The following is a 14,219-nucleotide window of genomic DNA, read 5'->3' on the forward strand; positions in this document are numbered from 1 at the left end:
AATCTTAAAAGAATTTTCCTCTTGTATCGGATACGTTTAATATTTGTGCACTGAAAATATGACTCCGCATCACAGTGGCAAATTAATGATTTCGCGTACAATGACAAGTAACTTTTAGCAACAAAGTTCTTCGAGGATTTCGTCTAATGATCGAGATTTGAATCGTTTCAAATTTCGCTCTTCTCCGTCACGGTAGATACCGCCATTTAGCTGCAATTAATTAAATTAGCTTGATGAGTTTCGGTTTTTTTTCCTTCTTCAACACACGTTTTAGAAAGTGATGATGAATTTAGGGTTACCGACTGAAAACCAGACCACCGTGATCTTTGCTTACCGTCAAACATGGCGAATTATGTCGACAAATTACCGACGGACAGTAAGTCAGAGATATCTTATTTCTTGAATATTATCCAGCGATGGGTTCTCTGCAATTTAATATGGTTACTCGGTGCGCCAAAGCGACGGCAAGCGATAGTGAGTGACGCCTCCAGTAGACGCCTCCTGCTAAGAATTCAGTCTTAAAGTTTTCATTGAGTGACGTGAGCGCGGTAGAACGATCGGTTTATATTAATTATAAAAAACACACAGCGTTCCAGGTTGATCGATAGTCAAGACGCGGTTCGTAATCGCCGATTTGAGAACTTGGTAAGCGCTTTCTTGCGTTCCCTTTTTCCCCTCTTTTTCTCTCACTCTCTCTTTCTCCTCACTTTGCAATATAACACGACTACCGTCATCGACGACAATAACGTTCAGTCGTCAACAGGTAGGCTAATTTTTACATCGATGAGCTTAAACTATGTCACAATGCTGCTCGATATTATGGCAAAGTTATAAGGACATGCGAGTAAAATATTTTACCCTTCATAGCATGTAAAATTATTTTCACCTTTCTTGCTTACGAAAACTTGTTAAGAAATAAGCACAGCGTTCACTACATCCTGATAAGTAAACCACAAGACCGAGTTTAAAGTAACTATTGCCCCGTACTTGTACGATTTCAGACCTGTGTACCAGTGAAACAATCAACAAAATGCAGCAGGGATTTCCAGGTCAGCATACGACCACTACAATGGTCACAGTCGGAACTACCACGGTCAACCCTACGATCAGGTTTGATCGTTCATTGATTCTGACTTTGCCGAGTATATTGAGAATTGCACAAATGGTACGGTAACAAATGTTAAGCATTCTCACGTCTCTTGTCTTATCGCAAAAAATTGTGAAATAAATTATAGCCCCTTCTTCTTTATTAATTGGACTTGTTTTCTCATCAGCTTTTCAGTCTCCTCGGTTTCATTTGTGTGACAACTACGCTGTTTGCCTACAAAAGCCAAGGTCAATGGTTCAACACAGTTGCCATGGGTGGATTTTGGTATACCGCTATCATATTTATCTTCTACCTATTCCACGTTATCGAAAAGCTCCACAAAATACCGTGGCTAAAAATAGTAAGTTGAAAAATTGACGTAGCTAGTATTTGACAATTGCTTTATTTCCACATTGATTGTCAGTTCGTAATTCGAAATAATTCAAATCTCAGTCGATTGATTCTTAAGCGAAATAATAATTACTATTCGCAGGAGCTGGTCTTCTGTATTATTTGGTGTGTGTGCAACTTTGTGGCTGCAGTAGTGATCGTCACCTGTGTTTCGTACGATGGCGCACTTGGTTTCGCTACAGTACGTATACCGCTAAAAATCTAATTATCATATATCTATACACTGCATTCCCCGATAATGAATTTAGTTTAACAACTTGATACTTTTACAGTTTTTTGGATTCGGCGCAATGATTGCCTTCGGGATAGACGCGTACCTGAAATATATGCGCATTAAGAGAGGGGAGATTGCACAGGGCGAGCGTCAAGCTAGTAAAACAGTATCATCGGTAACCAGCCCTGCCTATTAACTCTATAGCAGGTGGCAGAATGCTACTTCAACGCTTATAACCTGCACAAGTTTGTTCAGTCATTTGGTTAATCGATTGGTCAGACGATAAAACTCAATCATGCTATTACCCACGTACCTGCGAAGGTTTGACACTGTACTTACAAAGTAATTTCAAAGCTGTTGATAAGGTACAATTACACGTGTTCTTCGTATGCGCTTGATATACCGTATTTTATACTGACAAATTTATATACGTTAACATTTGCGAAGATACCATTTAAAACAATGAAATAACATATTTTTCGATACATTTCATATTGTCAGGCTTGTTACCTATATTCGTAGATCTGATTATCAGACCTTGTTGTTTGTTGTACATTTTGCTTAATCTAATCATACACCACACAATGATATTTTTGTAAGACGACTAACGATTTAAAAATAAACAATAATTTATCAAACTTGTTGAAATCGTTCATCTTAAGTACATACCTTCTGTTACCCGTTTCCTTTAACCAGCGGTTTAACCTTTAGAGGACGGGAAAACACCTGTACGGTGGCGACGCATGATCGACACTTTACCCGTGATAGTTTCAACATATTAGATACCTTTTTTATGCATTTTCTGAAGGAGACAAAGAATCCCAAATCCCCGTCCTCTGAAGGTTGAGACAATAAATTATTATCCGAAGGGATTAGCCACAGACGGAGATACTGATCCAGGCCGCAAATTTACCCGTAAATCTAACACGCATGCTTGGGCTCCACGCGTTTTGAAGTTCATATTCCCAAAGTGGGTATTCCAAAAACATCAAAACCTGGGCAAATCGTAACGAGGAATTTGTCAGAGGACAAGTGCGTACGCTTGTCAATCGAATGTAACCTGAGTTGCGTGTGATAAGGCGCGTTAGCAAGTTGTACTCTGCTGCACAAGTTGCATACAATAAGGCTTTCACTTTTCACATGTATAGACTGCAAATTCTGTGATGAGAAACCTAGGAATATTCATTAAATACGTAAATGACTGATTTAAAACATACTCAACATTCTCTCACGAATGATTCAGAATAATTATTCGATCTCTGAAGCGGTGTTGGATTACAGAAAATCCGTAATTGAATTTCGTTTATCACAGCATTTGGCTCATTTATTGCATATTTTTTGTAATGATTTCATAGAAGCAAAAAAGTAACCCCTTGGTTGAAAATTTTAGTGTAATATCAGGGAGCTGTTTATATCACAGGTTTCTTATTACACTAGTGATTATGTTATTACAAGTAAAAATTAAAAGAGATGAGCGTTGCTGTTAATTTTTTGAAAATAGAAGTTTGGAGAATATCGATCGTGATCTTGATTCCGCGAATTATACACCGGAGCCAGACGTATGATTGATTCCTTCTCGCTTGGTAACTTCTACAGAGTTTTATTGGCAAATATTAGTGTTCATCTGTTATTTTTCGCCCACTTCCAAAATTCTTCCCAGGGTTATGCCGTTGGCGTTCTTTTTATGTTCCGTTACCGCAACGACCGCGGTGGGAATCCCACTATCTCCGAGGAGGCAATAGGGCAAGTTGAGAACTTTGCCATGTGTCGCAGGGCCCGGCGTTATATGAGACCGAAATCTCAAATATTAGCGGTAGAGCAGAATAAGAGCGGTGGGGCCAAGGTGCAATATCGCAGTTTTTCCGCAAGAGCGTCACGTGCGTCGAACGACTTGTGAAACTGGCAGCAGTGAGCGGATCCTGAAACTCGGATGCTACGCAGCGATACTTATCTTCAGATATCACGTGCCACACTCCTCCTCTGGTATGTATACGGTGTCCCACAATTTTTACGGAGATTTTCCGCAATATATCCACGTACCCATGCCGTGTAATAACCGCAGAAGGCCCGAGCGCTGAGTCTTGTCAAACCAGATAAGTCATCGTCAGCACGAAGGTGGTACGCGGCCTACGTTCACCGCCTGTATCCCGACGGTCCGCCTTATGTCCTATCCTCTTTTCACCGCATGACGTGAGAATTACAATCACTAGGGCCAGGTGGGTCCGTCGGTTAATTTAATCTCACTGTACTGCATCCGCTTCATCTCACCTCTGCGAGTTCTCCATTGTCACTGCACGCCGAGGCAACGAAGATGACTTAATGCCCGAGTTCGGTTCAGCGCCACGTTCCGCAGGCCGATCGTAAACCCAGGTAGCACAATGTTGGCTGTTAGTTGACTTATTGTCGACAGAAATCCTCAGCCAACTATTTCAAGTGAATTGGGAATAAGCATATTATAAGCCTATCGCTGACTCCACACTGGCTAAGAGTGCGGGAATGTCCTCTGAAATGTCATGATAAAGGCAAAGCCCGACGGCGTCAACTATTATTAGGTTTTCAGTTGACTCTGAGCAGTCAAGACAAAAAGGCATTAATTTGCAAGTAAGCTAATTACGCGGACTGATAGTCAGCTGGCGTCGAGTATGAGAGAGCGATTAGTCAGTCCAACTGCCACCAGACATTGATGTTTATTCGGCATGCCAACTTCAAGTCCACTTTTTTGACCATCTATAGCAGTTCAAAAATAGCCACCCTTTCGTCTATTTTTTGCCAACAATGGGTCGACATTTTTTAAATGGGATAAAGCATCGACTTTTTGTAGTCGAATGATAGTCAGCCTCTGGATGAGTGTGCTACTGGGAAAGACTTTTCCGAGACTCCAGCATGCGAAGTTCAGCGTGCACGTATCGTGACTTGTGGATCCGAGTCGAATATTTATAGGAATTACATCCGCTCCTCACGGTTTAATCTCCGTTCAAGGTTCCCCGGGCTGATCATCTCCTCGTCTCTTCATCTCTTCATCGTCATCATCATCATCATCATCATCATCATATATCCGGTGTGACGCTGAAGCACGTGTGAAGATCGAGAGGTGCAGGACAGTGTTTTCGACTGCAGACACGCTCCAGCCTCCATTATATCTTTACGCATTAAGTTATGCCCGGTATAATTACGTCATTATCCTTACCTACGGCGCAGAGGGCCAAGTATCGGGACCAGCGATGATAATCATACCAAAGACGATAATTTACTGGTGTTATTATTACACGTCTGAGCTGCTGGTGATGCATTGCGATTTCTTCGCGTGTTCTCCATACGCCGCTGCTCCAGTGCAACACGACGGTGGTTTTCACGCTACGTATACCTCGTCGTGTATTTTTACATCTGCTTCCAAGCCCACAGGTACCTGTATAAGGTTTAGATCGTTTTCCAACGAAGGAGGTTTTGCGGTTACCGCCATGCCTGATTTTCTATACCAGGGATTATAATAACTATCCGCCCCGGCTCCAACTTTTTGTCCCCGATCGAAGGCAGCCACGGTTTGATAATACTCTCGGTGTGGAAAATTGGACGCGGAGATTTCAGCTATGGACTGAAAAGTCACTCCCACAGGCCTGTGCGTGGTTTGTTTTCAAGGACTCGGAAACATGTTCGAAACTCCACGAATATTCTGTTATATACGTTATATTTATGACAAAAGACAAAGAGAACGCGAGGAAGCATTAAACGCTGTGTAACACGGCTTGATGGATTTTGAGGTACCTTCATCCTCGCTACGGGGTGCAGGTTCGTCGAGAAGAAGCTAATTAACCGTAGAGAAGAGCGTATACATATAAAGCTGAATGTGCAATTATAAATTAAATGGTCCGTCAATGATAACACAGGTCAACAAAAACACTTTTTTTTTCAAAGTTCCCACGGAGATAAATAAATTTCGATTCTATGGATCGAGTGATAACCAAAACCTTCATTTATTTCTTATAAAGTGTTGTTTTCGTCTATGTTGTTCAAGTTTTTGTTTGATAGCTATTAGGGGTGCTTGTTCAGAAAACAATGGAAAAATTTGCAATAAGTGTTTGAGAAAATAGGTAATTTTTCTTAAAATCCGAAATATCGTTCTGGTTTCTACAAAAACAAACTATATCTAATAAAATTGTTTTTTCGTACATTAGTTCCTGACTCTAAAAATAATTTGAAAACCCCGCACTCAAAATTCGTGTTGCTCGGTGTAATGCTTGCAAGGAGAATCCGCTCTGCATGGAAAACGCGTAAAATAATAGTATACTCGTATTTCCACGAGTGAAATAGCACCAGAAGATAAAACACATCGAGAAGTTACCGGCGTCGTTACTCCTCTCTGCATTCAACGGTCTAGTGAGCTATTAATCGCGGAGCTTATGCTATTCGCGCTGCGCCGTAACGACGACATTCGTGTGACGACGCGGTTCCACCCACGATTCACCTTAAAAGGAGCCGGGACGCGGTTGATGGTTTATCATCAAGTTTCCGTCGGCTCTCTCCCTCTCAAACTGAATTCGATATTTTCACCATCTTTGGCCGACGGATGGCATTGCCATGGATTGCCGTATGTGTGTGCGTGCCTCGATGATGGTAGGGTTCGCGTCTAATGTCGATGATGAAGTTGTACAGGCACGATGCGCGAGAGCGAGCGCTCATAGAGGCGCTTTGGTTTATCTCATTAACGAGAGGCTCCACAGATCCGAGATTACCACGTTCGTATCTATTAACGTTCATCCGCAGTGCATGTCCTCGACGCAATTAAGTATTACAAGTCGGGTAATTAGCTCATCGCCGAAAGTGATTAGCCAACGATAATGAGTTCTGAAATGCCTGCTCCAGGGGACGTCGGTGATTGACGCGTTTGAGTATACAGAAAGAGGCAAAAAAAAAAAAATAAATAAATAAAATAAAATAAATAAATAAAAAAACACAAAGAACAAGGAGAAAGGGAAAAAAGGAACCGACTGCGCGCACACACACACGCACACGCGCGCGCACACAACCAAGGTGTGTTAATTCATTTCTCTCTTATCCATCATTTCTTACCGACGATCATTCACCGTCGACCGATCCGGCGCACTTCCGTTCTGGCTATTCGAAAACCGGCCGTCTATCCAGCAGACCAGCGATGAACATGCATCGGGATAAAGTAGCACCACGTATAAGGACAAATTGCCGTTCTGAGACGGCGCGATGATAGCCAGGTGTAGCAGGACTCCGGCGTCTCGGACGTGATAAAAACGTCGGTCGGACAGTCGAGGAGATCACACTATGCCAGAGCCGAAGGAGCACAGGTCTCTTTCTCCCGGTTCCCGATCGGACAAAAGACCTGCATGGCGACGATCGTATAACAAGAGATGAACGCTCGGTTTCGACCATGAGAACGCGGCGGGCCGATGAAGTGGTTTCTAATTTGAGGATGCATCGGGGCCCCGTTGCACACCGCGAATCACTTTCATTCTTCATTTTTTGGCCGGCTCGTCTCAATCCCAGGCATCACCGCTCGGCTTAATGTTCGCCAATACAGCTGCGCTAAGGGTGGGGAGCCCAAGAAGGGGAAGGGAAATGTAGACGCGGTCGAATCACCGAAGAAGCACTCTATTATATCATTGGTCGGCCATTTTGGACCACCCAAGCTGCGCTCCCTGTCAGGGCATAAAAAATATATGAATTTCTTTTTGGGCCGCCTTTTTTCGATGCGGCGGCACCGGCGGCCGCTGTTTGACTGTATAGAGAATAGAGAGAAACAGAGAGAGAGAGAGAGAGAGAGAGAGAGGAGAGTGGGACCCGAAGGTGTACCGTGTTACAGGCTGTGCAGCAAGGAGGACCTGCAGGAGAAGACCAAGGAGATGGAGGAGGAGGAGGAGGAGGAGGAGGAGGAGAGAACGAAGGAAGGAAGGAAGGTATAAAAGAAAGATGTAGTTGTGTAGTTAAGTCGAGTTAGTTCTTCTCGGCCGCCATCACCTAGCCCGGTTTTTTTACTCCGAATCCTGATTCACAAGGATCGTGCAGCAGCCCTCGCCAGTTCGGAAATCCTTCTTCGAGTTCGATCTTGCGCACCGTCTATACTTGTCACCATGATATCGCGATACAGCACTCTTGGGTACATCACCGATCGTCGTTTTCAGTCATGCAGGGCTTCTTCGTTCCGCCGCAGAGTGTCGGGAGTCAATTGAAGGTTGGTTCTAAATCGCCGAAGATCAATTGCGCCTCCGTCATCGACCGCGCGGCATAATCGCAAAATGATTAAGCGCTAAGCGTCGAACAATGGCGGTTCGAGGGGCTGGCGGGCCGCTGATCACGAAGAGAAGACGCGGTCCGGAGGTGCAGTCCGGTGATCAAGTCATTCCATTACGTGGATTGAGTGGTGCGCGCCCACGTTACTCTTTTTTCATTTCATTTTGTTTTTTTCATCGTCCTTCTTTCTCTACCTTCCTTCCTTCCTTCCTTATTCTCGATTCGCTTCACATCCTCAGCGATCCGGCAGGGATGCAGGCACATTCACCGGTTCGTTCGAGGTGCGCCTCCAGAAGACGATCCTTTGATCGCGAGGCTCGTTCCGCGCAAATCTCTTCTGCAAGCGTGTACAGCCGTACCTACCTTCCATGAGCAATTTATATGCCGCGTTATAACGATCACCCGTAGGGCATATAATCGCGATGTCGTTGATACCGGGGCATTGTTATCGCGTTGTTACGTTTCTTCGTAGGTTGGAGTATATGTGTATATATATATGTACATACATATACGTGTATGTATAAGCGCATTGTTAGCTTTGGACAATTTTTTTCCCCCTCTTCTTCGAGCGCCACGGCACACGGTAGCGGATTGCAACAACACTCCTTGTATCTGCAGCTACCTGATGAGCATTATCCGCAAACATTGGTTAACCATTACACGAGCAAATGTCTTCAGCTCAGCAAGCATCGACGGATCTTAATTATTACCAGGCATCGGTGCAGGTTCAGAACCTGAGGTTAGATTTCCCGCTTCGTCGGCTTTAATCGACGGTGAATTTACAGTGAAATCATTCTTGCCGTCACCTCGTTTCGCATGAAACAGCGCTTGATAAATGTCTAAATCTGGAAATAATGATACAGCCGAAATAGAATTCGAAGTGACTCAGCGGCGGACATGTCAAATTTGTACGGATGATTAAATCAGCTCGTCAAATATTTCGTAAACATTGCTGGCGCATCTTTAACCAACCGTGCGATTGAACGTTTGAAAAATACGCTCCTGGAGAATTAATAAGCGCATCGTTAACCGCTCGTGAATCGGGATCATCCTTGTTTATTAATCCCATTTTTAGTACATGAACATCCTTTCACTCATATATGTGATGTAATGAAACTTGTCGTCTGCTAACGCGCCGTTATTCATTCGATTGAGAATTATTATTAGCCACGGAATTTGTGGTGGCCAGTCGCGGGATCCACCGAAAAACGGTGAGTGTATTTCGAGTTTGAAGCCTACCACTTGTTGAAAGTTACGTCTCGGCTCAATCGAGATCTTAACGATTAGAGGGGGGTACACGGGTATCTTTGCCCCTCATTTAAAAGGTAATGTATACTCGGGAGAAAACGTTTACCGCCTTAAACGCTGTTAATCCGATCCCGTACCCGGGGCTTAGAATATCAAGATATTTTATTGAGTCATAATTTCACCTCTTTGTTGCTTTTTTCCCTTTTGATCTTTCGGTCTTCCTCTCCTACGCGATCTCTAAAACCGAAAGGGATAAACGTACGGTCGTGGCAACCGTTCGCCGCGACGTTCGACCGGCTTACATAAACATAATTAAACAATTCTCTAACAGCCGAGCCGGAAAAGAGGCAGAGAAGCGGAGGGAACGAGGATCAGGGATAAGGGGGCGGTGGGATGAAACGGGAAAAACGGGCTCCACCTCGCGTCTCCGTTCTCTTAATTGATCGAATCCAAGATGGCGTGCGGGGTACAAGGGCCCTCCATTTTACCTCGAATTCCGGGGTGGCGGTTGGTCCAAAGACGGTTCCTCGTATAAAAGCTGATAAGTCGCCACCTACTCCAGGTTCCGGAACAGCAGCTGCCGGTCTCGTAAAACCGACAAAACGATAAGATTGGTAAAGTTTTATTTTACAGCGTAAACCAGAGCCGCGGAGCCGGACCGATTGCATTCTCGGCGCGATAATTTTCCGTCTTAATTTCTAATCTCCGAGTCGAAAAAAAGAGTCAGGTAAGCTAGGTAGCGTTTAATTTACGAAGCTGAAGCCGAGGGCCACGAATCGCGCCGAGTGATATAGCGGCTAGAGACATAAGAGGCTAGATATCTTATTAACATAAACGGACAATTAAAGGAGCCGGAGGCGAGCATTCCGTAGAAATACTAGGCTCGGGGCACGAAAGCCACGGCGTCCGGATGGATCCAGGATTCGAGGAGACGCTCTCTGGAAGGGCGGAGGACATAATTTATCCCGGGGGAAGACGGGAACCGGGGGGGCGGGTAGCGACAGCATTAGTGGATAAGTGGGCCCTACGTTAGGTGCGGGCGACGCGAGATAATATATATCTCTGTGTTGGTACTTGGGCTGCGTCGCACCGAACCGGCGATACTCATCGCTTATAGCGGTCGCCGTCCGGCGCAGGAACAACGCCGAGAACTTCGGAGCTGGAAGTTGGAAGTTGGAAGTTGGAAGTTGGAACCGAGACTCGGGAGATAACGATCTGTTACCAAAGCATAAGCGCGCTCGGTGCTCGGCTCGATCGCGGACTGCCTCGATCCACCCCGTAACAGATATTGCTATCAAGCTGTGCCGCGAACACAGGAGAAGAGGATTTACGCTCAAGCCCGGCGATCACATCCCGATCATCAGCATCTCGTTTACTCCTGTTTACACCGAGGTAACGATGCGACGAAGATTGCCCCCGAGGCTGGATAGCGAAACGGGGTTTAAGGTTCTTTTCTCGTATGGTAAATGAATCGTTCAACGTCGACTACCCGAGTAGATTAAATTTAGCGCCCGCGTTTCACCCTACCAACGTTCGTACGAACCTGCTTTGAAGTCTGATATTGCATTGAAACAGAACCTATTTCACTATCTTTGATTTTTATTTAATTTTAACGCAGGGTTTAGAGTGGGCGCTAAATTTCGGCTCGGGTGTACTTGCGTTACAAACGTGGCGGTGTAATTAGCTTGGCAAAGGCTGACGCACAGTGCCTGGTGGCGAAAGTTTATTTGCCGAGTGGTCGAACGGATCCGGGAGATTACGAGGAACGATAACCGTACTCACGTCTACCTGTTTCAAATCAAACCTCGGCTATTATTATACACTCAGAGGTATACTCGTTATACCTGTCACGGGATAGCTGAACCGTTAAAAATTCCCGTCCAAGTGATTGTCTTGTTACACCACGATGTGTCCTGTCTTGCAATTTTTATTTCATCCACACGCCGTGCCACGAAACTAATTATTATTATACGTTCCTCGTCAGCAGCCTTCGGTATAATGTAATTCGTGTGTAACAGAAATTAGCGATATGCAAAAAACCATAATAACTTCTTTTCCCACTGGCGTGCCGACGCGATTGAGGTGTCCGTATGAAAAAAGAAGGACAAAAATACCGACACGTTCAACTCTGTACCGACTTGGGCAATCTAGTCGACAAAATAAGCGATTCAATTATCGCGATTTCAAGATTGGACACCGAACTCGTTGCGCAACCGACTTGCATCGGGCCAGGAAACGAGGTTCACGTTCACTCAAAGAGGATGATGATATATATGTAAGTCCGCAAGGTGTATACGCAAGAACAAATAAAAAATATTATAATAATCGATAGCGACCTCTAAATATTTTCTTACTTGCTCCAGGTCTTGCGATAATTGTTTTTTCAATATTTGTCGCAAATTCTTTGAGTGACACCTTGAAAAGAAAAAATAAATAAATAAATAAATAAATAAGCTAATAATTGAACCACCCAAGCATATACCTATATCTAACGAATTTTAGTGCGGTTTGCGGGTTCCGTCGGCTCCGTCGGCTCCGTCCGCCTGTAGAGGCATTCAATTTGCGAGTCTTATTCGTAAACGGTTGATTCTCGGTGTATAAGCGTGTGGTGTGTATAGCTGGATGAGAAAAAGCGTTGTATTTGCGGTTTGTCGAAACGTTTCCGTGGACCGCAGGCTGGTCCTTTTTGCAGTTCAGAGTCCCCAGGGACCGCAATAATGGCCCCGCTCGACCGGCGCGGCAGTTGGGTCAATAATTTGTTTCACCGGCGTGTAAGACGCAGAGGCGTTTTTCTGGGCCCCGCGCGACGCCAGGTGTGTACCCCGCACACGGGTCGAGAAGAAGATGAGGGGGGTGTAAATGGAAGTGAACGCGCGAATGTTTGCGCGTAAATATTGTGACACGTGTGCCCTGCGGCGCGGGCAACCCGGAGTCTCTTCTTCTCATTGTAAATTTTTACCGATATTGTGGCTTAACGCCGTTTCAACAAATCTTCGCTCCCCTTTGTCCCCGGCTACGGGAGGCGGTATTGTCCGCCCCGGTATACACGGATAACATCGCCCCTGACAACGGCAGAAGTCGTGTTTCTCTTCAACGGTCGCCGCTTTGATCCTTGTAGTCCTCGCTGCGCTCGCCCCGGATCCGAGAACCAGAAATGGTTCCACCATGCGAAGAGGCAAGGTGCGCCCTGACTTTCTGACCGACGATTACAACCCGGAGGACTCGATTATTACTCCGGTATTCGCCGTGCTGCGAAACGGAGTGCCGTTAACGTTAACGAGGCTAGAGTCCTGAGGAGCCGGAATAATTTCACAGTCTCAATTGATCCGGTTCACGGTACTGTTTTTTGTAGGGTTCATTAGGAGCTAACGAGATACGGACGATCCGCGATGCAGGCCACTTTCGTTATGTAAGGGTTCCGTTGCTCAAGCGGAGATCCGAGTTTCGGTTCTGCAGCTGACCGACGGCGGAGGAGGAAGATGATCAAGCGAATGGCTGAAGAGGAAGAAGAGGAGGAGGAGGAGGAGGAGGAGGAGGAGGAGGAGGAGGAGGAGGAGGAGGAGTGGGCCGAGAGTAGAGGATTTGATAAATATGTGTGAGAACTGGCAAATGACGGTGGGATGACGACGCGAGAATCGCACGTATAGGAGCTGAGAAATGGGTATCGCATGGGATGCGGGTGCGAAGGATCATGGGAGAAAAGAGGCGCGAGATAGATAGCGGGGAACCGTCCGAGCGGCTAATGGAGATTATTGATTATGATAGCACCGACGATCAATCAATAACCCCTCGGACGGACATCACTCGGCGAAGCATTTGTTTAATTCACTGCAGCGGGTATCGGCTCACCTACTTCCAGTCCTCTTAACGGGTCGATGGATCCTCCTTAATGACCCCGCGACGGTGTCGTGATTGAGACGGTGCGCAATGGCAATCTCGACTCGGCGTGCGGAGATGTTCGCGATCCGAGGACCCGATCGGGGGTGGAGCTTGCGGCTGGGGTGTGGTTCCGGTGGATTCTGCGACGAGGGTAGTCCTCGTCCTCGACGGGCGGAGGTCGCGCGGAAGGGGGACGTGATTTAGGTGGTTCCGCTCGTTCCAATATGCACCACCTGGCGTTGTCCCACGGGGATGATCGCGGGAATCGTGGGATTCTGATACGCCGGTCCCCACACGCGCCATCTTACTTCCCCGATCGCTGATGCGCGGCACATCATCTCCGGGGATCAGCTCTCCTCGCCGGTAGATGCTTACGCGGGGAGGTCGCCCGTTATGAATCATTCACCGTGCAGGCTCCGGTTCCCCGTGATCTTCACCGTTGCAAGGACGTGAATCAAACCGCAGGGTAACCACGGACTGGTTGCACCCCTGGGTGCGCGGCACCTCGGACGATGATCACGGAAACGTTGTTACGACGGCTGCGGCCTGCACTCGGAGCCAGCTAGGTGTAGGCGGGTTTAGTCCCACGGGATGAGGAGTCTGCGAATTCGTTTCGGAACAATAATTGATTTTCAGTGGTTCGCCGGAGTTCCATAATACGAGGAGAGGATGATCGATAGGCGGTATTATTTGGGTTTATAATTACCCCGGATGATCATCGAGAGCTCCCCGGTATACGAGTATAATGACGGGTGTCGAATGACCCGAGACGATGTTGCTCTTCCTAATCCCTCCAGGTAATTACGCCGCGTTGTACGCAGAGTTAGTGAAAGGCGAGAGAGGCTGATCCATCGAGGATGAGGAGGCGGCGTGCGAACGGACTGAGACATCGGTAATTCTGGGTGTCGGATAAGTATTCGTACCTACCCACCTCGAACCTCCGGCGAAGCTGTTCCCATGGTCGGATTTCCACTGCGCGAAGCCCATTCAACGCCCTTCCGAGTGCCCGAGCCGTTGATACCGACTCGCTCTACAGACCGGGGACCAAAGGACCACGCGGTTCGCCTCGAGTTGTGGTATATCGGCCATTGTTTGGCCGCGTGTGAGGCTTGCGGCCATGTT

General features: G+C 46.3%; 1 protein-coding gene across 2 annotated transcripts; it reads left to right on the forward strand.

The window, feature by feature from the left end:
* Positions 1 to 447: 447 nt before the first annotated feature.
* On the forward strand, positions 448 to 2,350 carry LOC124215271 (CKLF-like MARVEL transmembrane domain-containing protein 4). 2 transcript variants are annotated; one of them, XM_046618446.1, is made up of 5 exons: positions 448 to 645; positions 1,002 to 1,165; positions 1,275 to 1,448; positions 1,581 to 1,679; positions 1,771 to 2,350. In XM_046618446.1, exons 2-5 carry the CDS (start codon positions 1,031 to 1,033, stop codon positions 1,906 to 1,908), a joined length of 546 nt encoding a protein of 181 aa, XP_046474402.1. In that variant the 5' UTR covers positions 448 to 645; positions 1,002 to 1,030; the 3' UTR covers positions 1,909 to 2,350. The 2 variants fall into 2 exon arrangements, with proteins under 2 accessions (XP_046474402.1, XP_046474403.1); XM_046618447.2 differs by lacking the exon at positions 448 to 645 and adding an exon at positions 742 to 763.
* The last annotated feature ends 11,869 nt before the right edge of the window (positions 2,351 to 14,219 follow it).

The sequence above is a fragment of the Neodiprion pinetum genome, chromosome 3, assembly GCF_021155775.2.
Source record: "Neodiprion pinetum isolate iyNeoPine1 chromosome 3, iyNeoPine1.2, whole genome shotgun sequence".
NCBI lineage: Eukaryota > Metazoa > Arthropoda > Insecta > Hymenoptera > Diprionidae > Neodiprion > Neodiprion pinetum.

Coding starts and splice junctions, on each gene's coding strand:
- LOC124215271 (XM_046618446.1), top strand. CDS start 1,031: ATGCAGCAGGGATTTCCAGGTCAGCATACGACCACTACAATGGTCACA. Junction 1,166..1,274: donor TATTGAGAATTGCACAAATG/GTACGGTAACAA, acceptor TTTTCTCATCAG/CTTTTCAGTCTCCTCGGTTT. Junction 1,680..1,770: donor GCGCACTTGGTTTCGCTACA/GTACGTATACCG, acceptor ATACTTTTACAG/TTTTTTGGATTCGGCGCAAT.